The sequence below is a fragment of the Equus quagga genome, chromosome 15, assembly GCF_021613505.1.
Source record: "Equus quagga isolate Etosha38 chromosome 15, UCLA_HA_Equagga_1.0, whole genome shotgun sequence".
Taxonomy (NCBI): domain Eukaryota; kingdom Metazoa; phylum Chordata; class Mammalia; order Perissodactyla; family Equidae; genus Equus; species Equus quagga.
The window spans coordinates 25,290,365-25,317,375 of record NC_060281.1 but is presented as its reverse complement, the minus strand read 5'-3'; the positions used below and the strand labels follow the sequence as shown (position 1 = coordinate 25,317,375).

General features: G+C 53.4%; 1 protein-coding gene across 1 annotated transcript in view; it reads right to left on the bottom strand.

Moving 5' to 3' along the window:
• Positions 1-22,214: 22,214 nt before the first annotated feature.
• Positions 22,215-27,011, bottom strand: part of KCNK17 (potassium two pore domain channel subfamily K member 17) — a 13,609-nt gene continuing 8,812 nt past the window's right edge. The window contains exon 5 of the mRNA XM_046641151.1: positions 22,215-22,891. Coding sequence (XP_046497107.1) covers positions 22,581-22,891 — 311 coding nt within the window. The 3' untranslated portion in view covers positions 22,215-22,580. The remainder of the gene's footprint in view (positions 22,892-27,011) is intronic.

The following is a 27,011-nucleotide window of genomic DNA, read 5'->3' as shown; positions in this document are numbered from 1 at the left end:
GGCTGTGGGGATTAGATGAGACAATAATGTAAAGAGCCCACTACAGTGCCTACCCCTGAGTAGAGTGGCAGCTACTATTATCACCCACTGATGCCCATAGTCTGTGCATCAAAACACTTGGAAACATGGAGTCAATGGGCATCGGGGCCACGAGGCGTGCTTGGCAGTGACTGGCCTTACTGCCTCGAAGGGACCAGGTCTGGACAGAGACTATTCATTTTGAGAAGAAGAGAGGACTCCAACTCTGAGGCCACAGCGAACACAGGCATGAGCTTGACCAAGCTCCTTGGGAGACAGGGACAAGCTGGAGGACTGAAGTGCAGAGAGAATCCTTACATTCCCAGACCCAGGCAGAGCTTGATGGGGAGTGTAGGAGGTGGAAAGAACTTTGTACTTACGGGATTAGTTTGGTCACTGTCCCAGGGACATTCATATAAATCAGCCTGAAGGATCAAGACATGCAAATGATTTGGTACCTCGATCATCCGCGCACGAGGAAGATCAGCAGACCTGCCTTTCTGTGGGTGCCCCGAGGGCTTTTTAGAAAGAAGACCGCTCGCTTCTCCTCCTGGGAGGCAGGAGGTGGCATATAAAGCCTTTACACCGTCTCGTGCTCTGTGAAACTCCCACCTCTCTGTATGGAAGAAAGACTGGGAGGAAATACACCAAAGAGTTAACCATCATTTTTTCACTTAGGGAGCAGGATAATGAGCAATTTTAATTTTCTTCTTTAGCCTTTTTTCGCTTTCTCCAAATTTGTTTTCCATGGCTTGATGATGTAGGTGGATGGAGGGTGAGGACGTCAACAGAGATTTGAAAAAAATATATTATCCTCAGAGTCTATGTAACTTGGGGATGAGGTTCTAGACTCAGCATTTTCACATAATGGACGAGAATGCACTGCCGTGACTTCTAGTGCTTGTGACTTCTAGTAAGCGGTGAAAGACATCCAGCAAGGTTCTTTAACTCCATTCAGGATGGGAGTAAGGGTGGCCCAGGAAGCCTGAATGATCATCTCAGATTCTCACTTATTCCTCTCTTCCCTTCTGCATGAGGAGGGGAAAATGGAGACGGACGTCTCATTTGCCTCCAGGGTGGTGCTCAGATGAGCTGGAGGCTGAGAGGGGCTATGGAGAGAGGACTCTGCAATCTAACACCAGGCCCAGCTTCTCATCCTGGGCAGGAAGGGTTTGAGCACTGAACCTTTTGATAATCTGGTAAAGTTTGTGTTTGGCACTCTCCTCTCTCTTTTCTGAGCTTTCTCCTCCACTTCCAGACAAGCCTCCTTGTCCCCCATTGTCTAGGTACTTTAACCACCCTCCTGGCTCCAAGCTTTACATATCCCCTAACTGTCCCTTTTCCTCCCTAACCTCCCTCCCCACTTTTACATTTCCCTCACTGCCCTGTTTTTACTGTCTCTTTGCAAAGCATGCTGACCACTAATTTATACTATAGTGTGAAGGATCCCCACTGTGTATTACAATTCATAAAACAAGATAGCTAGAAAAGCAGTTTTACCATGGAATTCGTTCTCTGGAGAAGTCAGTGCAGAGGAGACACAGCCCAGTGCTGGAATCAGAAGGTATGGGTTCAAGTCTCGTGTTTGCCTCTAAACCATTGGGCAAATCACGCCCTCTCTCCGAGCCTCAGTTTCCTCACCTGTGGAAACATAACAGGCCCTCGAAACTGTCTGGTTTTGTTGTTTGTTTTTTAATCACTTCGCAAGATACTTTCCCCCTCCATCACCTCATTTGGTTTTCACACTAATCCACCTGGGCAGGAAGCCCCATTATTCTGATTTGCCTTTCAAATCCAGCTTAGTTAAGCCCTTCTCCAGTAAACCCTATCTCCACCTCCCGGGATCCCCAGGTTAATCATTCCATCCTGGGGGCGGGGCAGCCTCTGACTCCGGCTCCTGTGGTCCCACTCAACCTGCCCCCTCGCATCAAGGGCAGTGACCCCTCAGGGTCCCTCACGTCCCTCAGGGCCTGGCACACAGTAGAGACAAACGGCTGTTCTAGGAACAGTGGGTCATCCATGGGGCCACCTGGATTCCGCCTTCCACAACGTTTGTTAGCCCACCCTGCCCAGCCCTCTCTAGAAACTCAGTAGGTGGGTGGTTGTGTCTTCATGGGGTCTCTAATGACAGCACTGAGCAGGAAAGATCTAAGCTTGGAGCCCTGGGGCCCCTCTGAGAGGCTGTCACCCTCAGGGCACCAGGCCGACAAACACGGCTGGTTCAAACTCCAAAGAACTTTGAAATGACCTGCCCTGCCTGGGGCCAGATATGGCCTCACAGGTGCCGGCCAGGGCTGCCGCCACACCACCCCCACCTCAATAGCTAGTTGCTGCCCCTCATTCACCAGCAGGGGAAGCAGGCAAAGGGGAGACTCCAGTACACACCTGTATTCTGGCCGAGCAAAGGCATCCCCCCGCCACCCACTCCCCCAGCTCCTGCAGCCACTCTCTAATTTATCCAGAAGCCTGCTTTCAGGGTGCTGAGTGCCCTTCTCCTTGGGAGGACTCTGAGAGTTTGCAAGTGGTGTCGTCGCCACTGGGTCACTGGCAGCGTGACGGTGAAGAGCCAGGATCTGGACCTGGGCAGTCCCAACTTCACCGCTTACCAGCTGTGCCACCTGCGCAAGTCATTGTGCCTCTTGGGGCCCCAGTGTCCTCATCCTGTCAAATGGGGGCAACACCAACTCCTCACTGGGTTGTAGGAGGGTTTGGTGAGGACATATTTGTGAAGTGACAGGCAGAGTAAGTGAGAATAGTAATTTTTATGAGCATCTCCAAACACTGATGCTCTTAGGGGACAGTAGGAACACTGTGCTAGACCCCTCCAGAGCAGTGTGGGCCAGGACCCCCCTGAGAGTGAGCTCAGGAGCTGCTCTGGTGGGTGAAGGGCCCCAGACAGCCCAGCCCTCACTGTAGGGGCTGCAATGTCCTGGGTGCTTGCATAAAATTTGGGATGGGGGTGCAGGTGGCTCAGGGTTTGCAAAACCTGCTTTCTGTGGGCCGCAGAGGCTGCAAGCCCTGGCAAGGCTTTCCTGGTGATGAAATGTGCCCACCTCGGGTGGAGCCCGTCAGCCACTGCCATGGCCGTGACGCCCTACCTCGCTGGAGGGAGAACAGAATGGCGTATCTCCCTCTAGGTGTCAGCCTGGCCCAGAGTCCCCTGCTGGGCCAGGTACAAGGGTGGAAGGTCAGAGAGAGGGAGGGAGACAGTGAACCCTGGTTCGAGCCCTGGCTCTGCTCCTGGCAAGCTGTGTGACCTTGGGCAGGCCCCTTCCCCTTGCTGGGCCTCAGGTTCCGGAAATTTCTAAGGCCCCTTTCAGCTCAGGGAGGTGTTTCCCTCCAACCCTCCCAGGAAAAGGTAGTGGGACTGGGTGTCCCCCAAACCTCTTGTTTCTGGCAAGAAAACTTTGGGTTCCAGATTCATTCCTTCACTGATTCATTCATTCATTCATTCATGCTTTTCTAAGGACTGGGCCCATTCTGCTGTAGTTAACACTATTCTTGAGGCTTGAGGGTCTAGCTGAGAAGAAAAGACACAAGCCCTGCGTACTCCAAATCAGTCAGGTGACAGCAAGTGCCCAGAGGGACTCAGACAGAGGGTGCGATGGCAGCTTTGAGGGGCGGGATGGGGCTGAAGGAGAGCAGGAGGTGGCATACTGAAGGCAAAGGGAGGGATTTCCAGCTGAGGGGAACAGGTGTGTGCCTGAAAGGGCAGGAGTCCCATCCTGGACCGTGGAGTGACCCCCCTCAGACCCCGCAGACTGTCGCTCCTCTGCACTGGGCCCTGCTGGGACTAGGGCCCAGCCCTGCTGCCAAGGCTCCTGGGGGACTGGGCATCCTCTAGTCCCAGGTTGACCCCCGCTGATGCCCCCCCTCCCCCGCCCCCTGCCATTGGCTCTGTCAGTGGCTTCAGTGGCTGTCTGTGACCGGTTGAGAGCGGCCACTTGTGTGGTGAAGGAACCAGGCCGGCTGCAGAGGCAGGGCCAGGAGGTGCCTGGCTTGCTCATCACTCTCCCTTTCAGTTTTCATTTCAGTTCACTCAGGAGCTGTAATTTTCCTCCCACTGAGTCACCCCGGGAAGGGCAATAAAGGAGAGTGATTAAAAGTGTCTCAGTTCCTGGGATTCCCCATTTCTGTTTACAGGAATTCAAAGCAAAGCCACAGAGGTACCTATGTGAGCCAGGCAAGAGCAAGAGCCTCTGCAGGGCCCTAACCAGACGCCCCTCAGCATGGGGCTCCCCAAGGACAGGGCCGTGTCTCCCCCTCTCAAACCAGAGCTCCCTGAGGGCGGGCCGTGTCTCCCCTCAGACCGGGGCTCCCTGAGGACAGGCCGTGTCTCCCCCTCCTATTTGGGGCTTCCTGAGGTTGTGTCCAGCTCTCATTTTTCTGCAGCAAGTCCTTTGTAGCCAAGGGCCTTGGGTGCCTCTTCAGAGGTACTATTGGACCCTGTCGGGAACAGACTAGGTGGCCTGGGTGTCCCTTCCTGGGGTTCTTCTCACATCAAAGGAAGATGCCAGGACATGAAGTCTCTCATTTCTCTCTTGGGCTCCTCTCTCCTCTTTCCTTTCCTGTCTCCCAGTCAGATCACAAAGGGCTGCCGCCTTTCCTCTCCTCCCTCCACTCATCCTACATCGTGTCCGTCCCTCCCCAGCCCTTTGGTCCCCTGTTCTAACCACGAGACTTTAGTACTCATTGACCTGGGAGCAAAGGTGGCAGAATGGGGCACTGCCGGTGAAACCAGAGACCAAACCGTCAGCACAAGGGCTGGCCGTCTTCCCTCTTGCCTCCTCCTACCGATGGCTGACTGAAGTCCAGCTGGGCTCACGGTGGCTCTGTCTTCACTGGGAGCTGAGACCCAGAGAGAACCGGCTTGTGCAGCATCTAGAAGGAGATATAGCAGGAAGGAATTGCTGCTGGCTGGCCGTGGCCAGGAGAGGCCCACACCAGTCAGTGAGAGATTCTGCCAGCATTCCCACCATCCCTCACATTGTCAGTGACCCTGAGGTCACTGCCCTGGGAGCAGCTCATCAAGGTGACTCCTATGTGACCCGGCAGCCCCTTCCACACACAGCTGTTCCTGGCAGCAGCGGCTGCTGTTTGCAGAGCCTGCCCTTGGGACCGCGGCTGTCAGAGAACGCTGAGCTTTCTGAAACTTTTCCACCAAAGTGGGGCCCGAAGGGGCCAGACCACATTCCCCCAAGGGCCTTGGCTCGAAACAGCCAGCCCCCAGCCCCGCTAGGATCTCAAGTCTTCTGTTTATCTAAAACCCACACACAAATTTTGTGTGCTATTCCATCATATCTGTGTTTAATACAAAAATAATATTATTTCCTCACATTCTTGGAGTCAAATGAGTGTTGCAGGAAGATGGGGCATATTTATCCTTTGGCTTTGCTGTCCAGGGCACAATGGTGCCAGCGGTGGGAGCCCGGGGCAAGTGACCCAGGGGCCCAGGTGGCCTCGGATTTAGTCCTAGGGCAGACTCACCACCCGACCTCGGCTGTGTGAGAAGGCCCTCCATCCTTTCTGTCCTCCCTTACCCAGGTATTCCGGTTTGAAGGTCAGTGGTCACTCGGCCACCTGAGGGTATGGACAGGGATGGGTGAAGGGTCGGGGATGTGCTCCCCTGTGTGCAGGGCAGAGCAGCTCTTCCTCTCCCTAGAAGAGACCAGAGAGGGACCTCATTCTTGGATTAGGGCCCTTACTGAATCCATGGACAGTTTGGGGTGTGGACATCTGGTCCCAGAGGCCTTGTCATGCTCATGGCTCCGGCCACTTAACAGGCAAGCGCATGGGACGTGGTGGCTCCTGGCAGAGGCTGTGATGGTGCCGCCCTGCCGGAATCTGAGCAAAACCTGAGGACGAGGCACTGTGAGGGCCGGGGGAGTGGTCCCTTCTTGCTCCCCTATGCCCAGCTAACTCCAGGACCCCAAATGTCTGTCTCCCAATGCTTCTCAAATCCACTTCATTTTACTCTTTTTCCAGATGTATTGAGATATAATTGACATGCAGCACTGCGTAAGTTTAAGCTGTACAGCATAATAACTTGACTTATATATGTTGTGAAATGATCACCACAATAGGTTTAGTTAACATCCATCATCTTATATAGATGACAAAAAAAAATTTTTTTTCCTTGTGATGAGAACTCTTAAGATCTACTCTCTCAAGAATTTCCAAATACACCGTACAGCAGTGTTAACTATGGTCCTCGTGTTAACGTCCCCAGTGCTTATTTATCTCATACCTGGCAGTTTGTACCTTTTGACCACCTTTATTTCGGTCCCACTCTCCCCCAGCCCCCACCTCTGATAACCACAAATCTCATCTCTTTTTCCATGAATTTTTTTTAAAGTTTTCACATACAAGTGCGATCATACAGTATTTGTCTTTCTGTCTGACTTATTTCACTTAGCATAATGCCCTCCAGTTTCATCTATGTTGTCACAAATGGCAGAATTTCCTTCTTTTTTTGTTTTATCGCTAATATTACATTACGTCTATGTATGCCACATTTTCTTTACCCATTCATCTGTTGATGGACACCGGGTTTTTTCCATGTTGAGCTATTGTAAATAATGCTGCTACAAACATGGCATGTAGATATCTCTTCAACATAGTGGTTTTGTTTCCTTCCGACATATTCTGAGAAGTGGAATCGCTGAGTCATACGGTAATTCTATTTTTAATTTTTTGAGGAACTGTCATACTGTTTTCCATAGTGGCTGCACCAATTTACATTCCCACCCACAGGGCACAGGGTTCCCTGTCCTCCACATCCTCGCCAGCACTTGTTGTTTCTTGTCTTTTTGATGACAGTCATTCTCACAGGTGTGAGGTGATAACTCGTTGTGGTTTTGATTTGTATTTCTGTGATGATTAGTGATATTGAGCACCTTTTCATGTCCCCCTTGGCCATTTGTATATCTTCTTTGCAAAAATGTCTATTCAGTTCCTTTGCCCATTTTTTAATTGGATTATTTGTTTTTGCTATTGGGTTGTGTGAGTTCTTGCTGTATTTTGGATATTAACCCCTTATCAGATACTGGTTTACAAATATGTTTTCCCTTTCTGTAGGTTGTATTTTCATTTTGTTGACACTTTCTTCAAAGTAATCTTTGAACCTCATCTCAAAATCTTCTCTCATTCTTTTGCTCAAAATCCTTCAAAAACTTCTCACTAGATTCCAGATAAAGTCTAACTGGCCTGCCTGCCTCTCCATCCTCATCTCTTTCCTTTCTCTTTCAACTCTGACATCTCTTTTCACTCTTCCTTCAGAGGCTTTGCATACGCTGTTCCCTCTCAATGTAGAACACTTGTCCCCCCACCAGCCCCATGCCTCACACTCCTCCCTGCACCTGTCTGACTCTTGCTCATCCTCACATTGCTGCTCCCTCCACTCAGCTTCCCCTAATCCAGGCCTGGGGGAGACTCCCTTCCTCGTGCTCTCAGAGGACTTTCTCTCACGGCAGCTGGAGGATACCAGTGAGATGTTAACTGGTGTCCTCAGGGGTGGGCCACGACAAAGCAGGAGGCAGAAAGTCCCTGATCTTTGTGTTCTAAACCCCAGGCTCTCAGGAGAACTGCAAGGATAAGGGCATAAAAAAAATGGGAGAAACATAAAAAAAAAAGGTAAGCACATAAGAAAAAGAGGCTCAATATCACTCATCATCAGGGAAATGCAAATCAAAACAACAATGAGATACCACCTCATACCTCGGTAGGATGGCTGCTATCAAAAAAAAGACAGAAAACAACAAGTGTTGGCAAGGATGTGGATAAATTGGAGCCTTGTGGACTGTTGATGGGAATGTAAAATGGTACAGTCTCTGTGGAAAACAGTATGACAGTTGCCCCCAAATTAAAAATAGAATTTTATTGGGCCAGCCTGGTGGTGCAGTGGTTAAGTTCGCATGTTCGGCTTCTCGGTGGCCTGGGGTTTGCCGGTTCGGATCCTGTGTGCGGACATGGCACCGCTTGGCAAAAAGCCACGCTGTGGTAGGCGTCCCACGTATAAAGTAGAGGAAGATGGTCATGGATGTTAGCTCAGGGCCAGTCTTCCTCAGAAAAAAGAGGAGGATTGGCAGTAGTTTTTAGCTAAGGGCTAATCTTCCTCAAAAAAAAAAAAAAGAATTATCATGTGATCTAGCAATTCCGCTTCTGGGCGTATATCTAAAAGAATTGAAAGCGAGCCTTGAAGAGATATTTGTATATCCATTTTCATAGCAGCATCATTCAGAACAGCTAAAACGTGGAAGTAACCCAAGCATCCATTGATGGATAAATAGATAAACAAAATGTGGTATATAGTCACAATGGAATATTATTCAGCCTTAAAAGGGAAGAAAATTCTGCAATAAGCTACAGCATAGATGAACCTTGAGGATATTATGCTAAGTGAAATAAGTCAGTCATGAAAAGAAAAATACTGAATGATTCCACTTATATGAGGTACTTAGCGTGAGCAAATCCTAGAGACAGAAAGTAGAATGGTGGTTGCCAGGGGCTGGTGGAGGGAGGAGAATGGAGAGGTATTGTTTAAAGGGTATAGAGTTTCAGATTTATAAGATGAAAAGAGTTATGAGGATGCATGGGCATGATGGTTGCACAACAATGTGAATGTATTTAACACCACTGAGCTGTACACTTAAAAATGGATAAGAAGGTAAATTTATGTTACGTGTATTTTACCATGACGAAAAAAGTGAAAAAAATAAAAAAGGTAAACAGGACTCCTCTCCAAAGGTAGATTGTATTTTCCAAAAATGGGCACAGCCATATTTCTTTCCCACATGCTCTTCTGGAAGAGGTGGGGTCTATTTCCTCAGCCCACTGAAACTGGGTGGGATTTTGCGACAGCTTGCAAGGACAGAATGTGGTGCAAGTTTCACCGTGGGACTTCCTCGGCTAGGTCGTGCAGGGCAGTACAACTTCTCTCCCGCTGTCAATGCTCACCCTTGACAAGCAGCCGGCATGCTGTGAGAAAGCCTAGGCCACATGCAGACGTGCTAGGTCTCAGCCAACAGCCGACATAGAATACCAGACGTGAGTGAGTGACTCTGCAGATGATCCACCCAGCCTTCAAGCTACCTCAGCTGACACCGGGTGGAGCAGGGTTGTCCCCACCAAGCCCTGCCTGAATTGAAGCTTTGTGAGCAAAATCAACATGATCGTTGTAAGCCACTAAGTTTTGGGGTATTCTGTTATGTAACCATAGAAACCAGACTCTCCCACCCTCCATCCCTTCCACGACTTGAAAATACTTTCCCTGGGCTAGAAGAAAGGAGGAGAGATTGAAAGGAGGTGATGGAAGAAGAGAAGTTGGGAGCAATAGGTAATGAATACATTGTCCTTTCACCCCATTTGAGGAGGCACTTGAAGTAGAGATTAAGTCATAAAGAAATAAAGAACATTGCATGTCTCAAGGATATAAGATTGTAGGTGGAAATCTCCCCTTTCACACAGAACTGGGATCGCCTGTTGACATGTTTGTCTCCTTGACCCCATGTCTGTCATTCTCTGGGTCCCCTGTGACTCATCAGCCCCAGGACCATGCCAGTTACAGAGAAGGTGCTCCTCAGAATGTGTCAATGAATCAATGAATGAATGGTAAATGAATGAAACCCAAAGGATTTCCCTTTGCAGATTTTTCATAAAGGCCTTGACCATTTATTAGGAGACTATTCATCGAAAGTCAGGCTGAGAGACTTATTCTTTTTAAAAATGAGGACACTGAAGTCCAGAGAGGGACAGTGAGTGGCCCACGGCCTCGTGTCCAGTGGGTGGCAGAGCTGGTCCAGAACTCAGTCTCCAGGTGCTCAGCCCAGGCTCTGCCCACCCACCCCACTGGCCCTGCCTGCTGCCAGGCCAGTCAGGCCCAGGAAAGGATAGACTGGGAGGGAGTCTTTGCTATCCCAGTCACGATCTGTCCATGAGTCTACTGGCTGGGCCTCTCCTGGCCCCTCAAGGACAAAGGCAGATGCAGAGAGACCATCAGAAAGGGGCCCCTTGTGGGCTTGTGACTGGGACAAGGAGGAGGTGCTGTGGAAGGGTGTCTGACATATAGTAGGTCCTCCAAAAATTTTTGTTGAGTTGAATGGATTTGAATTGAAATAAACACCCAGATAAGTATATAATTACAAACTTGTATGGTAAGGGCCATGAATGAAGGTTTCAGGGAGACTTGAGTGCATTTGAAGGGAAGGCCTCTGAGGAGATGGCATTTGAGCTGAGCACTGACGGGTAAGAAGGAGTTGAGTCTGTGGGACGGAGTGAGGGGAGAGGCTGCACAGTGTTCTAGGCAGAGGAGATAGTCTATACAAAAGCCTCATGGTGGCAGAGAACTGGGCTTGTCTGAGGAACGAAGAGAAGGTCAATATGCCTATTGCATAGCGAAGAAGGCAGAGTATGACAGCGACGGAGAAGACGAGGCTGAGGAGGTAGGCAGGGGCCAGACCAGTGGGGCCCTGGGCACTTTCTCACCTAGCTATAAGACTCCTTTTCCCAGCTTCCCTTGAAGTGAGATGTGATCATGTGACTAACTTCTAGCCAGTGAAATGTAAGCAAGTGTATTGCCTGGCTCTTTAAGAAATCTCCTTAAAAGGAGCGGGGAGTGTGGAGCATCTCTTCTCCCCGTTCTTCCTTCTCTCCTGAATGGAGACAACATGAGGGGAACTCAGGTGGCCATCTTGAACCGTGAGACGATTGGCAGGTGATGGCTTGACTGCTTTGCTCCAGGAGCTCAAAGGAGAAATCTGGTTTACAGATAAAAATTTGAGAGAGGTCAAGCTGTAGTCGGTGGCTGAAATCTTGGCAGGCACTTGATGGCCTCAGGTGAAAATGTGGAATGAGAAAAGAAGAAGGCCTAAGGATGAACCTTGGGCAAAACCAACATTACAGATAATGAGCTAGCCAGGGGTCTGGGGTGGCAGATATGACTCCAATTACCGGCTCCAGTCTCCGCCTGCCCTGTTATGGCAGCTCCAACGTCTCCCTCTGGGACTCCCTTATCTGCAACTGACAAGACCCCCAGGGGTTTACTCATTCCCGAAGGGCTAAATCCTGAGGCTAAGCATGGGGTGAGAGGGACCCGGAACCTTTCGGTCCAATCTGCCCCCAAATCCCAGGGCCACAGGTCGCTATTGTAAACTGGTGCAGCACGTCCCTCTCCCTGAATATCTCTACAGGTTTGTACAAATTGACCCACCCCCTCCCCTAAGCTCAGAACAATGGATGCTCAGTCACCCGTATGTTTGAGTAACTAAATGTTCCCCGGAGTGACCCTTTGCCTGACAAAGGTCAGTTGTCCTCTATTTCAGAACGGAAGAGAGGAAGGAAGGGAGAAAGGAAAGAAGGAAGGAAGAAGGGAAGGAAGGACAGAAGGCAGGAGGAAGGAAGGAAAAGAGGAAAGAATGAAAGAAGGAAAAAAATACAGACAGACATACTATCCTGCTACACTGGAAAGGTGTGTCCAGGTGGGCAGGAGGAAATCCTGGAGAGGGCAGCACACAGATGCCAACCTGCTGAGAGGGGCAATAAGATGAGGTGGCAAAGTGTAGCTGGTGCTATGGTCTGGACGTCAGTGTCCCCTCAAAATTTGTATGCTGAAATCCTAACCCCCAAGGGGCTGGTACAAGGAGGTGAGGGCTGTGGGAGGTGCTTAGGCCATGGGGACAGAGCCTGCATGAATGGCATCGTGCCCTCATCAAAGAGGCCCGGGAAAGCTCCCTCCCCACTCCCACCCTGTGATGACACAGGGAGAAGATGGCCATCTATGAACCGGGAAGTGGGCCCTCACCAGACACTGGTGCCTTGAGCTCAGGCTTCCGAGCCTCCAGCACTGTGAAAAATAAATTCCTGCCGTTTGTGAGTCACCCAGTCTATGGTGTTTTGTTAGTCAGCAGCGCGAGCTGACTAAGACACCTGGACTTCACAACCTGAAAGCCTGGCCTCACAGCGAGACACTGTGGGGTCAGGTCCTGCACTGGTGGGGGTGACGGACGTGACCAGGTGAGGAAGCAGGGTCAGGGTCTGTCTCTGGGGGCCCTGAAGGCTGCTGTGAACGCCCAGGGCTCTGGAGTCAGGCTGGAGGTTGGTTAGAACGCTGGCCCCAGCATGGCCACCTCGCTGAACCGAGTGAACACATCCAGGCACACCGTAGGTGCTGAGGAAGTTGCAGCTTCATTTCTTTCCCCACTTTCTACTAAGGGTGCCGTTCCCGTCCTCAGAGGCTTGCTTATTGCTTCTGAAATGCAATGGCCGGCTCCTCGCGCGTCTCTCTTCCTCCAGCAGGTTAGTCCAGAAGTGTTCTCGTGGCTATGGCGGAGAGGGACAGAGACAGAGACTTCCAGAGGGAGAGAGAGGGAGAGAACAAGCCCAAACTCATGAGCACTTTTTGAGCCCTCATTGGCGTCTCATTTGCTAACACCACAGTGGCCAAAGCGAGTCACATGACCGCACCTGTATGAGCAGCATGGGAGGGCATCGCAGAGTCACAGGGCAAAGGGCAGGGATCCAGCGAGGGAGGAAGAGTTGGGGCCATTCTCTCGTCTCCCACAGCAAGCAGCTCGGGCCAGGGGCACACAGTGGAAAGCTCAGTAAGATATTAGAACTTCCCATGATTGCCCCCTCCCTCCTATTTCCCAAAACACGTGGCAACTGACAATCTGGGGACTCGGAGCTGGAGCGCCAGGGACAGGAGGAGCTCGGTCAGCTGGAGAAGACGATCAGTTAAGACTAGGTTTAGCTGGGGCCTGCCTGGTGGCGCAGCGGTTAAGTGCGCATGTTCCGCTTCGGCGGCCTGGGGCTCGCCGGTTCGGATCCCGGGTGCGGACATAGCACCGCTTGGCACACCATGCTGTCGTACGCATCCCACATATAAAGTGGAAGAAGATGGGCACGGATGTTAGCTCAGGGCCAGTCTTCCTCAGCAAAAAGAGGAAGATTGGCAGATGTTAGCTCAGGGCTAATCTTCCTCAAAAAAAAAAGAAAGACAAGACTAGGTTTAGCTGCCACTGATAGAAAACCCCAGATAACCGTGGGCTAAACGACATAACATAAACACTTCTTCCTCTCTTGGGTAAACCAAGTCCACAGGGCAGCAGCCCAGGGCTGGTACGGCGGGGCCCCACTGTTGGGGACTCAGGCCCTCCTGCACAGTCAATCTACTTCCTTAATGCAGCTTTCACCTCATGGCCCAAGAGGGCCGTTTAGGCTTCAACCATCACATCTACATTCCAACAGCAGGAAGAAGGAAGGGCTAAAAAAAGGAATAGTCCCTTCCTTTAATGACAATTCCCAGAAGTTGTACACACAATTTCTGACTCTATCTGGTTGTAAACACTGTGGCCATTCTCCCCTTCTTACATAGTAATAGCATTTTTAACTGGTCCTACAGCTGCTCAGCCGAAGACTACAGTTCCCAGCCCCCTCTGCAGCTAGATGTGGTCATGTGACTAACTTCTGGCAGGTAGAATGTGAGTAGAAATGATATTTACAGCTACTATTTGTGACCTTAAAGGGAAGAAGTATGATCTTCCTTTCCCCTTTCTTTCCTTCCCACTGACTGGGATGTGGATGTGATGGCAGGAGCTAGAGCAGCCTTCCTATTTGATGAGATGAATCTCTTATATTAAGAATGATAGCACAACAAGACAGAAGGGCCGTAGACCACCTACCAGTCTTCGATATGAGAAATAAATACATTTCTCCATTACTTAGGTCACTACCATTTCACATCTCTCTGTTTCAGTAGCAAACCAATATCATATCTAACACACACCCCATCAGTCAGTACTTATCACAAGGCCACGTTACCATAAGGGAGCCTGGGAAACGTGGTCTGTATTTTGAGCAGCCATGTGCCCATCTAATGATCGGGGTGCATTACTGAGGAAGAGCAGATGGTGGAGGAAAACCACCAGTTCCAGCCCCTGGAGGAATAATAGCAGTAGTCACAGTGTCTGCTTACTGGGGGCCAGGCCTTGTGCCGGACACTTTGCCTCCACGTCCTCATGGAATCTTCACACCCATCTGGAGGATGCTGTGGAAGTCCTAATTTTAGAAGTGGGAAGACTGAGGCCCAAGAGGTTAAGTGACCTGACCAACGTCACACAGCTCCTAGGACTAGAACTGGGGTTCACACAGAGGTCTGGCTAGGCTCCAGCTCCTCCACCAGCGGTTCTCAAGGTGGTCTCCCTGGACCAGCAGCTTCAGCAATAAGAACTTGCCAGAAAAGCCAATTGTCCTAGAAATCACACACACTGAGGGTGGGGCCAGCCACCTGTGTTGGAACAAGCCCTCCAGGGGACATGGACGTACACTCCAGTGTGAGAGCTACCACCCCAAACCCACCCTGAAAATGGGGCGCGGTGGCCCTCACCCACTCTGTCCCCAGACAAACTCAACCACGAAAGGAGCCTTCACCCTGGCCGGGTCCAAGCTTCAGTTCACCGGCCGGCTCCCACCCCGGAACTGAGCTCAGTCGGGGCAGGAAGAATCTCCTCCGGGTGGGGAGATGGCGCTGTCTTCTCCCCAGGAGGCTCCTAGAGGGGGTGTAGTGGAGGCCTCAGCCCCTGGATGTAGTTTTGGGGTGAAAAGGGGAGATTCATACCCTCTTGGAATCAAGCCTTTTGGGCATCTATTTCCCGTTGAATGCGCGGGATCACACATTCTCACTCTCTCTCCCTCCTTCCGTCATGGTCACGGGGCACTAGTGTCCAAGGCCTGGCCGGTTTTGAGCCGGTAGGGGTGGGGAGGGGAGCCTATGGCACAGGCTTCGGGGAGTTTGGCTGTTTCTGGTTCCCTCCACAGGCGGGAGGTGATGGTGAAGAGAATAAAGGCTATCTTGTCTATGACATTCACTCTGAGCCAGACCAGAGTAGGTCTAAGCTCCTTCTATGCATTAACTCATTTAATCCTCACAGCCCTGTGTGAGGGAGCTACTATTATTATCCCTATGTTCCATGGAGAAACTGAGGCACAGAGAGGTTAAGCAAGTTGGCCACTGTCACTCAGCTCGTAAGCGGTAGAGCTGAGCTCTGAACCCAGATGATGAGGATGCAGTGTCCATGCTCTTTGCTGCTGAGCGACTCAGCCTCCAAACCATGGTAAAGACGTTTAAGGGACTTTCGGTATTCCAGGCACTGTCGTAAGTGCTTCACACACAAAAAGTGGGATGTTCTTCTGTTGCAACGAGAGAGATATTTCCAGCAGACCCTTGACGTTGGTGGATTAAGCGTTTGTGGTTTGGGTTATTTTTTATGGCTGAGTGTGTGTGTGCACGCGTATGTGTGTGTGTCTCACCAGGAGAAGTGGGAAAGGCGAGGCCAGAGATTGTTGCTCTTCCCAGGGTGTCGTGTTCTAAAATGAACCTGCACAGCACACTTGTGGTTCCTGGGGAAAATAAACCGATCCCAACAACCAGTCAAAACAACAATATTTGCGCAGCTCCGCTAATACCCGCAGGAGCCGCCCTCCCTCCTGGCTCGCTGGCAGCGCCTTGCACTCAGCTCGTTCCCCTCTCAGGGCCCCTGCAGCCTTCTTCCCAGGAAGCTCCTGTTCTTGGGCTCACAGCAGCTCCTGGCTGGTTCAGGGCTCGCCTCCTCTGGGAAGCCTTCCTGGATGGCTCATGCCTCCACTCTGGGCAGGACGCAGCACTTGAGAACTCAATGCTGCCACATGACCACTGTCTTCCTTTGACCTCTGTGATGCAGAACTCCATGGTTCTCCTCTGCTCCTGTGGCTGAGCTTTCTATGTCTCTTTTCCTCCTCTCCCAAGATCAGTTCCTCCCTTCTTTTCCTTCCTTTCCCTTCTTTTTTCTTTCTTTCCTTTCCCTTTCCCTTCCCTTTCTTTGGCACTCCTTTCTACCCCTGCCATTCCTGCTTCTGCCTTAGCTCTCAAGGGTCTTCCCCCTGGTCTACCTTCTCTTCTCTTTACCTGTCGATTAGAGACCAACTCAGGTCCTCATGCCTTGATCTAGCCTTTCCTGATACCCACAGGACTGACCGCATCACCTCCTCCTCTGACCGCCCATGGCTTTCCAGCATCTAGTCAGCTCCTCTAGCTCAAGCATTTGCATCACTTTCCACTTGTTTGGCATTCATTTAAACATTTACTCATGTGCAAGGCCTGACTCCTCCTTTGCCTGGAAAACTACTCATGCTTCAAAGCTCACCCAGACAGTATCTCCTCCTGCCTTGACCCCCTTTCCCACAGCTGGGCAGGTGTCCCTTTGGCTCCCATGCCTCCCACACTTTATAAGCATGGTTAACATGCATGTGGGAGATGTTGACCTGCCCTGCCCGCTCTGCTCTCATCGTTCCCATGCACTCTGCAGGCTTCTGGCCACGTGTGCTGGGGAATTAGCACCTCCCTGCTCAGAGAGCAGCCCTCGGGCAGTGAGAAATGGGATTTGGGGATTACAAACCCCAGCTCCCTTGCCCCTGGGCAGGGGCAACTCCGGGACATGCTCCGCCCAGGCTCCCCAGTTCTGCGGTGGCTGGAGCCCCAACCGCCCAGGGCAGTCACCTGCCCATGACCTCTCAGCATTGGGTTCCTTTTCCTTTCTTGTTTAACGTCCTTACTGGTGCTTTTTGGAGCCACTTCCCAAAAAAACGACATGCAGCCAAATCCCGTCCCAGGATCTGCTTTGGGGGAACTCAGACAAGGAAGGCGAGTGGTAGAACACTAACTCTGGGCCAGACGCTCTCTGAGCTCTGCATTCTCCTGAGCTCATGTCATCTATATGACAGCCATTCTCATGAGGCAGACATGGCTGTTGTCATTGCATTTCCCGTATGAGGAAACTGAGGCAGGGAGGGTAAGTAGAGTGGACAACTGGCCCACTTTCTGGGACTAAGGAGTTTCCTTGGACGAGGGACTTTCCTGGGACAGTCACGGGAAAACCAGGACCAGCTGGTCACCCCAAGGTGAAGTGACTTGCCCAAGGTCACACAGGAGCCTGTGGGAAGACGGCATTGAAGCCAGGTGGGTGCTCCAGGGATGTGCTCTGGGCCCGCCTGGCGTGAGCTGCACTGCTCTGTGGGCCTTTTCACAGATCTGCATCCCTATCAGATGGCAGGGGTCACGTTCCTACATTTCTGTGTCCCTAAGTACTGCAGTGAGGAGATGTTTGTGGGTGACTGAGCTGGGTGCCGGGGATAAAAGAAAACAGATGAGTGGCACTCAGCCCCTGCACGCAGGGAGCACCCAGTCGGATGGGGAGCCGTGGTTCCTCATGTCATGGAGCTCCCCGTCTGATAAAGGAGTTTCCTGCTGGGGACAGGGTCTGTCCCTTCCTCCTGACTTCTCTGCAGGGCCAAGAGGTTTTGGGGAGCCTTTCTCTTCCCTTGTGCCGCTGTCCCCAGCCAGCCTGAGACAGGTGAGGGTGATGGGGCCCGCCTGGCACCGGGGCTGGGTCTCCACTCCATTGTTCCCCACAGCGAGAGCTGGAGGTTCTCCCTGATGGGGCGGCCACCTCGATTCCTCCACGGTTTTCACGCAGTACCTGGAGCCTCCAACCCCAGCCGGGCTGCGGTGTGGTTAAGGGAGCAGGTGGGATATTGAGGAACTGGGTGCCTGGATCCACTGGGTCCTTGCTGGGAGCAGATGGCATTTTCCAAGGGTTCACTGCAGAGAATAACGCAGGAACCGTGTCCAGAGTGTGGCGGGCCTGAGCGATGGCGCGGCTCCAGGGCCTGGCAATAGTGTGGAATCGGTACCACTCCCAGGCCAGAGCAGCCAAGAGAGGGCACTGTTCCTAGAACCCAGCCCTTGTCACTGCCCTGGGAAAGGGGCCACCAGGACAGGGACTGCACCTTAGGAGAGGCACACAGCCACTGCCAAACCAGGGCCTGCAGGGAGAGGCCGGGAATGCCCTGACTATTTCCCCCTGGCCCTCCCATCACTTCCCATCTTGGATCTAATCAAGTCAGAAGCCAAAGACTGAAGGAGCCTGGGTGATTCAGTCCTTGGGGGTCAGCCTCTGTCCCCCACTGCGGGGTTCAGGGCTTCAGAGAACCTCAGAGAGTGGGTGGGGAGAGGGAGCCAAGGAGAGTAACAACCGAGTCCTGCTGGAGGCTCCCGCCCGCCCCTCTCTGGCCCCACCCCCAAGGCAGTGACCCTGGCCAGTGGGCGGATTGGGAGCCGCTCCTCCAAGACACACACTGACCCTCTCGTTTTACAGCCTGTCTCCTCGCCTCGCCTCCCAAAGCCTTGGCAATCTTATTCCCTCCATCCCCACCTCATTTCCTGCCCCTCCCAAGCTCACTGGAGGCCAAAGGGCAGGCTGCTCCAGGAGGTCTTCTCAGAGGAAGGGGCACAGCAGGTCTCCACGAGCTGCCTGATGGAAGAGGGTTGAGGGGGCTAGAGCTTCAGTCCAGGAAGAAAAGAAAAGGAGGGAACAAATATTTCTGAGCCCTGTTATGTGCCAGATGCAACATGGGGGCTTTCTCATCCATTACTCAGCTGCCTTCCCCCCGACTCATCAAAACATTCCTGAGTTTGGTATCAGGATTTCCATTTTAGGAATGGGGAGACTAAGGCTCAGAGAGGTTATGTGACTTCTCAAAGGTTGCCCAGCAAGTAAGCGATAGAGTCAGGATAGAGATTCACATCTGCCTGAGTCCAGGGAAGAATAAATGAGGTAAACGTTGGTCTGAAAAGATGTGGAAAGGTTGGAATGCCAGCAAAGGCTGAACAGGATCCCAACCCCAGGGCCAGGCAGGGGCAGGGAGCTCAGCAGTGGCTGGTGGGGAGCCAGTCTGCAGGGTTTTGCTTTCAACTTCTAGAAAATGTGCTGGTTGCAGGGGAGCATCCCCGACTCCTCACAAGAGCTCTAACTGAGGTGGGAAGTACTCAGCTCTGGGCTCCTTCCTGCCTCCAGGCCTCGGGCTGCCATGGCTCCTTGAGGGGTTGGGAGAGGTTTTGTGACTGGAGTGGGGGTGGGCTGAGAATCTTGAGCAAAGACCCTGTGTGTGCTGAGAGGGCCGTGGGGGCGGGGGGCTGCTGTCTCCTTGGCCTCAAGGAAAAATGTTAACTGGAGATGAGTTTCCACCAGCAAAGGGCAGAGGAGGGCAGGAGATACAGGATCCAGCGCTGTGTCCTGCGGGGAGGAGGGTCAGTGGGGTGGGGCCCAGCACTGCGTGTGTATGGTGGTGGAGGCGGGAGGCACGGTGTGGTGGGAGGCCCAGGGCCCATCATGTGAGTGGTTTGGGGAGGGTGGAGAAGGGTAATCAGCGGGGCTGACTTCAGGGCAGTGCTGCCCCGGCAGGAGCCCAGGGGTGGGGATGCAGCGAGGTGAGGGTGGAGGGGAATTAGGGACGGGGAGTCTCAGCATCGCTGTTACCCCAGACTGAGGACTCCTTCGGCTTCCACTGAGTCAAGTCCTTCTCTGGCCTGGCTCCTAAAATGAAAGATTGAGAGAGAGAGAGACAGACAGACCTGCTTGGATCCAGACACTTAAGACAGCCCCAGGAGATGGGTGGGGCCAGGAACAGCCCTCCCAGAAACGTGGTCCATTTGAACAATCCAGAAACAAGCTGAGGGAGTGTAAGTAGTAGGATTCAGGCTCCATGAAGCCAGCCTGCTCTTTCACAGGGGAAGAAGCTGAGGCATAGAAAGGGGAGTGGCTGCTCAAGATCTTATAGGGCTTACAGTCAGTGTCTCCTCGCCCCCCCAGCCCAGGCACTTATCTCTCGGCCAGGCCGGCAGCAACCCTCATGACTGCCCACGGGGACAGGTGGCTACCTTTGGTCTTAGCATCCATCAGACAGCTCATTTCCTCCCGTCTTAGAACAGCATTAAAAATAATAGCTCCTTTCTCAGAGTTGACAGGAGAAGTAAATGATTTAGTATGAGTCAAGAACTTAGAACAGTGCCTGACACACACAAAATACCCCAAAAATGTTGGGAAATATTAATGATGAAGATAAAAGATGTCACTGTATTAAAGGGAACCACCATGTGACACCAAGTCTGCAATTGCTCTGGCTGCACTGAAGCCACAGAGCTGGGCAGCCCGCCCAGGAAGGACGGCAGAGGCAGCAGGGGGTGTGAGGGGTCCGCCTGCCCCTCGGCATTGTGGGAGGTTCCCCTGTGAGTCATGCGTGTCCAGACCCTTCATCCTGGCCAGCAGCCTGATGGTATCATCCTGGGAGCCCCCAAGGGCAGGCTCAGTCCTGCGTCACCGCTAGCTCAGCCCAGCCGTCCTGGCCAGTCCCAAGGCCCGAGAAGGGTCAGCAGAGGCTCTGCCTGCCACGTAGCCGCTGGCCTGCACAGCGTCTGCCTCCTGCGGGGTCCCTGGGGCCTGCTGCTGGCTGCCAGCTCTGAAATGCACATCGCGACTCCTCCGGGCTGACGCACACGCTCCTGCTACTTTATGAGGTGGCTCACCCATTCCCCCCCGGGATCAATCCTGCTCTTGTCTGTTTTGCAGAGGAGAAAACTGATACAAAGAGACCTTAGTGATTGGTCCGGGGTCACAGACAGGGTGAGCCAGGCAGGCTGGCTCCAAACTGCACACTCTTCCCAGCCACACCGTAGTGCTCTGGGGAGCCCCTCTCCCTCCTCCTCAGGGCCTTGGTGGTCTGGCGAGGCTGTGTAAATGAGCACATTGCCGGGCAGCTTTCTCAGGCTGCCCCATCCTGTCGTCCTCAGTGCTACTTCTCCCCGCTTTCGTCTGGGAGGGAGCGACCTCCCGTTCTGTTCTGTGATTTCTGTCCCGAGGTCTAATTCTCCGTTCCTGAGCCTTTCCCGGATCCAGACCTCTCTGGGGAGCTCCCACCCTGGTTCCTTCCTCTTCTCCCCCGACTCCAAGAGCCCTCACCATTCACCTACGTTTCTTCCCCGCGACCCCTCCCCGCTGTCTGAGTTTGTCCTTCAGAGTTCCCGCGACTGTTCTCATCGCCTGCAGAGCCGACTTCTGTAAGGAACTGGCCAATCAGAAGCCTTCCTCTGAGCCGCCGGCCAATCAGAAGCCCTCTTCTGAGCAGCCGCCCCCAGCCTCTCAGGTTGGCTCCCCTGGGGCGGGCATTCTGAGCAGGAGGGGTGTGCATAGGAAGGCTGTGATGGGGAGAGAGACTCTGTCAGAGAGCCCAGGCCGGAGGAGAAAGGGGCCCGAGGCGAGACAGAGCTGGGACCGCCGCGGAGACCCAGTACTCCGGCCTCTCCCGCTCTGTTTTGAGCGAGGTTCTCTTTCTGGAGTCCTCTCTTTCTGAGGACAAGGATGCTGCTTCCAGACCTCCAGCCGTCTTGTCCCCACGGCCGCTTTCCTCTGCCCAGCCCGTGGGCCTTAGGAAGTGGGCACGGGCCCTGCTGTTCACTGGCTGCTGTTTGCTCTTGGGCTGGGCCTTGGTCCACTTAGGGCCAGGCCAGATGGCGCAAGCTGGATGGTGTCACAGCCTTCCTTCTTCCTTGGCCAAAAGGCAGCCTCCGACCCAGTTCCAGGAGGACCCTGAGGCTGAGGGCTTTGTCTCCAGGGAGGGGTCACATGGAGCCCTCTGGGTCCCTGGGATGCTACCCGTAGGATGGAGAGAGGAGCAGAGTCGCAGGTGCCCACTGAGGCCAAGAAGCCAGCTGTCTCGGGAGACCCTCAGGTGCTGGCTGGTCCTGCCTGGGGCTCCTGCTGGGCTTGGGGGCCTTGGTGTGGTGGGGGCCACACTGTTATGAGCTGTCTTAGTAGCAACTCTGAGAGACAGAAGTCCTCTACGAACGGATGTGACCTCTGCAAAACCTGCCTGGCTTTGCAAACCATGGTTGGAGCCTTCAAATGCCAGGGGGCGGGGGAGGCAGGAGGAGCCCACTGCTCTGCCCCTGGCTTTCCTGTGCAGTGAGTAAGCGGTGGAGCAGGGACTCAGCAGCCGAACTGGGACCAGCTTCCTGCTGGCGGTAACAATCCTCAGAGTTGTCAGAAGTCTTCAGGGAGTTTACCTGGAGGCCCTCTGGAGGCATAGGGTGCCTGCACTCCCGCCCTCAGTCCTTTCTCTCCTCCAGTCCTGGGCAAACTCACCTGGGGAGGCGGTGGCCTCTCTCTCTGTGTGCTCCAGTCTCTGGGTGTGTGTGTCCATTAGAATTAGTTTTATTGTGAGTGACCAAAAAACCCAAATAAGAGAGTTTTAAATAAGATCAACATTTATTTTTCTCTCACATAAATGAAGTCTGGTGGTATTCAGTCCAGGTTGTTATAGTGGCTCTACAATCATCAGGGATCCTGGCTCTTTCTATCTTATTGTGTCATCAATCTCAAATATGGCCTCTACCTCATAGTGCAACAAGGCTGCCAGAGCTCCAGCCACCATATCAACATTGCAGCCAGCTAGAAGAAGAAGTGAGGAAGAGGACCACACACTGCCTGCTTCTCCCTGCCCCCCACCCCACTGAAAGTCACAGCCATTAGTCACACAGGATACTTTTCTACGTATCTATCAGGCAGAATTTAATCATATAGCTGCACCTCGTCTCAAAGGAAGATGAAAAATGTCATCTTTCACCTGGGTCATCATGTGCCAGGCTTAAAATCAGGGTCCGGTTAGTGGAAGAAGATGGAACAAATTCTGGAGTATAACTAGCTGTCTCTTCCACAGGGTGAGACCTGAGCAGAGGGTTCTGGATGCTGCGTGGTTTCCGTAAGTCCCTCTGGAGAGCCGCCTGGCTGGGGGCAGTGGGGCTCTGCCTCCCCATCTGGGCCCTGCCTCCAGCTTTGGGGCTCGAAGTCCCCTTTGGAGCTATGGTGGCAGCAGGAATACAGTCCCCTTGGGGTCTCCAGCAGGGAGAGGAGCAGTTTGATGATCAGGGCCAGCCAGGCCATCCCAAAGAGGATCCACAGGGACACCGTGTTCTTGTACCACAGCGGGTACCTCCGGGAGGGGTCCATGCCTGGGGGAGAGGCAGGTCAGAGGATGGAGGCCGGGGGAAGCCGGGGCCACATCCCCAAATCAGAAACAGATACACCTGCCTTGATGCAGAACGTGGGAAGTCCACACTGGTCCCAGCTTGCTGACCTTGTGGTCCCCTCCCTGGGATTTCAGGAAGCCTCCCTGGATTGCCACCCTGGGTTGGGAACTAAATTTCCTCTCTGTCTTTCTGAGGGACTCTGTTCGAGCTCTACCCCATTGGCTCTCCAGGTGGAGTCCCTGGACCAGCTGCATCAGCATCACCTGAGAGTTTGTTAGAAATGCACATGATCGGCGCCCCCCCAGACCCATGGACTCAGAAACTCTGGGGGTGGGGCAGGTAATCTGTGTTTTAACCAGCCCTCCCAGAGAGCCTGATGCCCGTTCTGCTGTTTGCCTGTCTCTGTGTTTGGTTTGCTCTTATCTGAAGGGACACAGCTTGCCAGGAGCTTTAGGAAGAACAGATGGAACCGATGGAGTTTGTACCCTGCCTCAGTTCTTACCAGCTGTGTGACCGTCATCTGTCTGAATGTCCCTCCCCTGTGAAAGAGGGAAAATAATTTCTCCTCCTTGGCTTTTAGGAGGAAGTCCTAAATTCTTAACCCAACGCCCTAACTACTTCCTCAGCCTCGATTTGCACATCTCTCCCCTTTGAGTGCTGTTCTCCAGTCACTCTGGTTGTTTCCCCACTTCTCCATCGATCACCCTTCCTGCCCCAGGGCCTTTGCGCTTGCTGTCCTCCCAACTCAGAAGGATCTTGATTTCCAATTCCTCTTGGCCTGGTTAACTTCCCCTCATCCTTCAGATCACAGCTCAGACTTGCCTCCCCAGAGACTAGCATGGGCCCCTCTGTTACACTCTCTCACAGCACATGTGCTTTTGCTGGGTAAGTTACTTATTCTCTGGGCCTCAGCTTCCTTATCTATAAAACGGAGGTGATAAGGGTGTCTACTTCCTAGGACTGTTGTGACCATCATGTGGGTTAATGCATTGAAAGTGCTCAGAATGGGGCCTGGCATGCAGTCTGGTGCGTTGGTCGCTGTCGTTGGGCGGTTGTTTTGCTCACTGTTGGATCCCTGCACTGGGCCCTCAACACGGTCAGGACAGGATGAGTAACAGCCGAGGGAGGGGATGGATGGGGGTTGCTGTCAAGACAAGGGCCTGCTCCTTAAGTTAGTTCTTCCTTCTGTCCGTTTCCTGGGGTCTGTCTTGCCTCCCTCAGCAGACCGGGATCATTCAAAGGGCAGAGACCGTCCTCCTGTTTCCTTGACACCCTTTTCTGTCTCACTCCCTGTACTAGCCCTCTCTCCAACACCCAACCTGTCCTGCTGGCCCAGGACAACCTCTCTGCCCTGTCCTCCCAGGGCCGGGCTCCTCTTCTGGGCCCCAGCTCGGGGATGAGCCTGCAGCCATGGACCCAACCTTGCCACCTGGCAGGAGCCGGGATTGGATTAGGCTGATTGGGTTACGGGGCCGCCATTCCGCTGGTGGTCCCAAATGAGATCAGCGGGGAGCCAGCTCCTGCGCCTGCTGCCCGCCAGCTCGGCCTGCTCCTGGCGACGGAGGGGAGGAGGAGTTCTTCTCCCCTTTGATTTCATTGTTTTTGCAGAAATCATAAGTGGCAGGAGACCTGGCAGCTGGCAAGGCGCTCAACTGAGTCGCAAATGCAATTGGGGGAAGCGGGGGATCTGGGGCCAGGGAGGAGCAGACAGCTGGGGCCAAGGGCTGCTCCGGCCACAGCCCTGGGGGCAAAGAGGAGTGGCTGTGAAGATAACACCCCTGTGGCTGCTGACATGCGGATCATGGACACCCCGAGTCCAGGTGGTGGACCTCAGCATTCCCATGCAAGAAAAGGGTTTGACCTTGTCTCTGGAGGACAAGCGAGGCTGAGAGACACGGGAATAGAGGTGAGGGTGGATCCCCTCTCAGCTATGGAAGATTCTGGAACATATGCAAATGAGGAGCCCTGGCTTGGGAGTCTATCCTAAACCTGCCCTTGGATTGCCTGCTCTGTACCTTAATCAACTTCCTTCGCCTCTCTGGGCCTCAGCTTCCCCTTGGTAGAGGGGACATTCGGGGGCTCTCAGTGTGGTCACTTGCCAGGAGGCACTGAAATGACCGCACAGGGACCCAGAGCAAGTAGCAGGTCTCCGGGATGAGGCGCAAGGGGCAGCTCGGCCCACAGCCCCTTGGCGGGAGTGGTCTGCCCGGGCAGTGCCTCTGGGCTTAAGGGGCCCGTGTAGGTTTGGGCCAGGCCTCCTTGGTCAGGGTGTGGGGTGGAAGGGGGCTCTGGGGGGTCTGTGCCCCATAGGTACGCCAGCCTCCCCTGCCCTGCTGCTCCCTACCGGGGGCTCACAGGGTAGCAAGGACCCAGATCAGCTGCCTCACTGCCCCAGAGACGGCCGAGCTGAGGTCACTGCCCCTCCCTGGGTGGTGGCAGAGGCCTTTCCTCCCACTTCTGGGGTGCCCACATCTAGAGGGGTCCCCCCGGCCCTGCCCTGTCTCATGGGGCTGTGGGGCTTCATAACGCCCTCATCGAGCTTCCCCATCCACCTCCTAGATGCTTCTCCAGGCAGCCTTCCCGGGCAGCCTACGGCCAGCTATCCCCACCCAGGACCAAACTTTGGGGGCCCTGGTGGTCAGTGGGTACCGAGGGACCGTAGCTGGGGGTCTTGTTTCCACTTCTCCTGCCCTCTCTTCACTGGGTGCCCTCTAAGGACCAGACCTTCTGGGTTTAGGACCATCACTGGGGCGAATCCTGAGTTTCATCCCCTGAGGGGAGGCTGCCGCAGTACCATGACATCACCCAGCCCTGGGCTGGTCAGAAGAGGATTTCGTGATGGCCCGAGTGCAGCATGAAAGATGGAGAGCTGAGTGGAGAGGGAGGCAGGGCCCAGTCACAGGGAAGGCCCTCGTAGGCGTGGTCATGGAGTTTGGACTCCAACCTGAGACTATGGGAAAAACTGAAGGCTTTCAGAGGAGCTGGGCAGGTCACATGATAGCATTTGTCAAATTTTTTTTTTTTCTGCTTTGGAAGATTTGTCCTGAGCTAACATCTGTTGCTAATCTTCCTCTTTTTGTATGTGGGCCACCATCACAGCATGGCCACGGCTAGACAAGTGGCATAGCTGAACCAAACCTGGGCTGCTGAAGCAGAGTGCACCGAACTTAACCACTAGGCCACAGGGGCTGGCCCAGCACTTATCATTCTTAAAGGTTGTAAGAGCCGAGGGGGGACAAGGATAAAGGCTGCACAACTCCATGGGTGCCATCCTCAACGTGCTCTGTGTGAATGACAACCGCTTAGGATTGTGCAGTGCCCAACCTGCCCAACTGGCTATATGAAACAGCCCTGCCTGGACTAGGGAAATGGCAGTGGGAACAGAGGAGAGGACAGATCTAAGAATCAACCTCTGAGCTGTGAGGGGGCAGAGGTGGCCCTTGGAGCTGCGGGGCTCTGCTCTCCTCAGACACATCTCTCCATGCTGAATGGAGGAGTGGGAACACGACTCGGTTGGAAGAAACCTTCCCACGAATTTCCTCCCAGAGCAACAGCCTCCTTCCCAGGACGGAGGAATCAGGCAGGGGCAGCAGGAGGCCCTGACACCAGGCCCTGCCTTCTTCCTGGAGAAGGAGAGGTTCTGGGAAGGGGACCTTGCCCACAGGCCAGAAGGCACCAAGGGGGTCTTAGTGAGCACCCAGCCCAGGCCCCTCACTCTACAGACAGGAACCCTGAGGCCTAGAGAGGGGGTATGTGAGGAAAGAGGAGGAGCTTTGAGGTCAAACAGATCAGAATTCATATCTCACTAGCTGTGCAATCTCAGGCAAATGACTTGGCCTCTCTGTGCTTCAGCTTCTTCCTCAGGGGTGACAATCGTCCTCTAGGTTGCCTGAAGAGTCAGCTGTTTGTTACTTTGGTAAAACCTCATTTCAATATTCCAGGCTGGGTTTTGTCTCCGAAGGGGTGAAGAAGAGCAGGGCCTCCCCGGCAAGTTAGGGCCGGGAATCCGAGCGTGGTGCTGGTGCGGGGCCCACTGGCCCTATGCTAAACCCTCAGGGGTGGGAGCCGAGGGGCATGATGAGGCTGAATCGGGGGAGGGGGG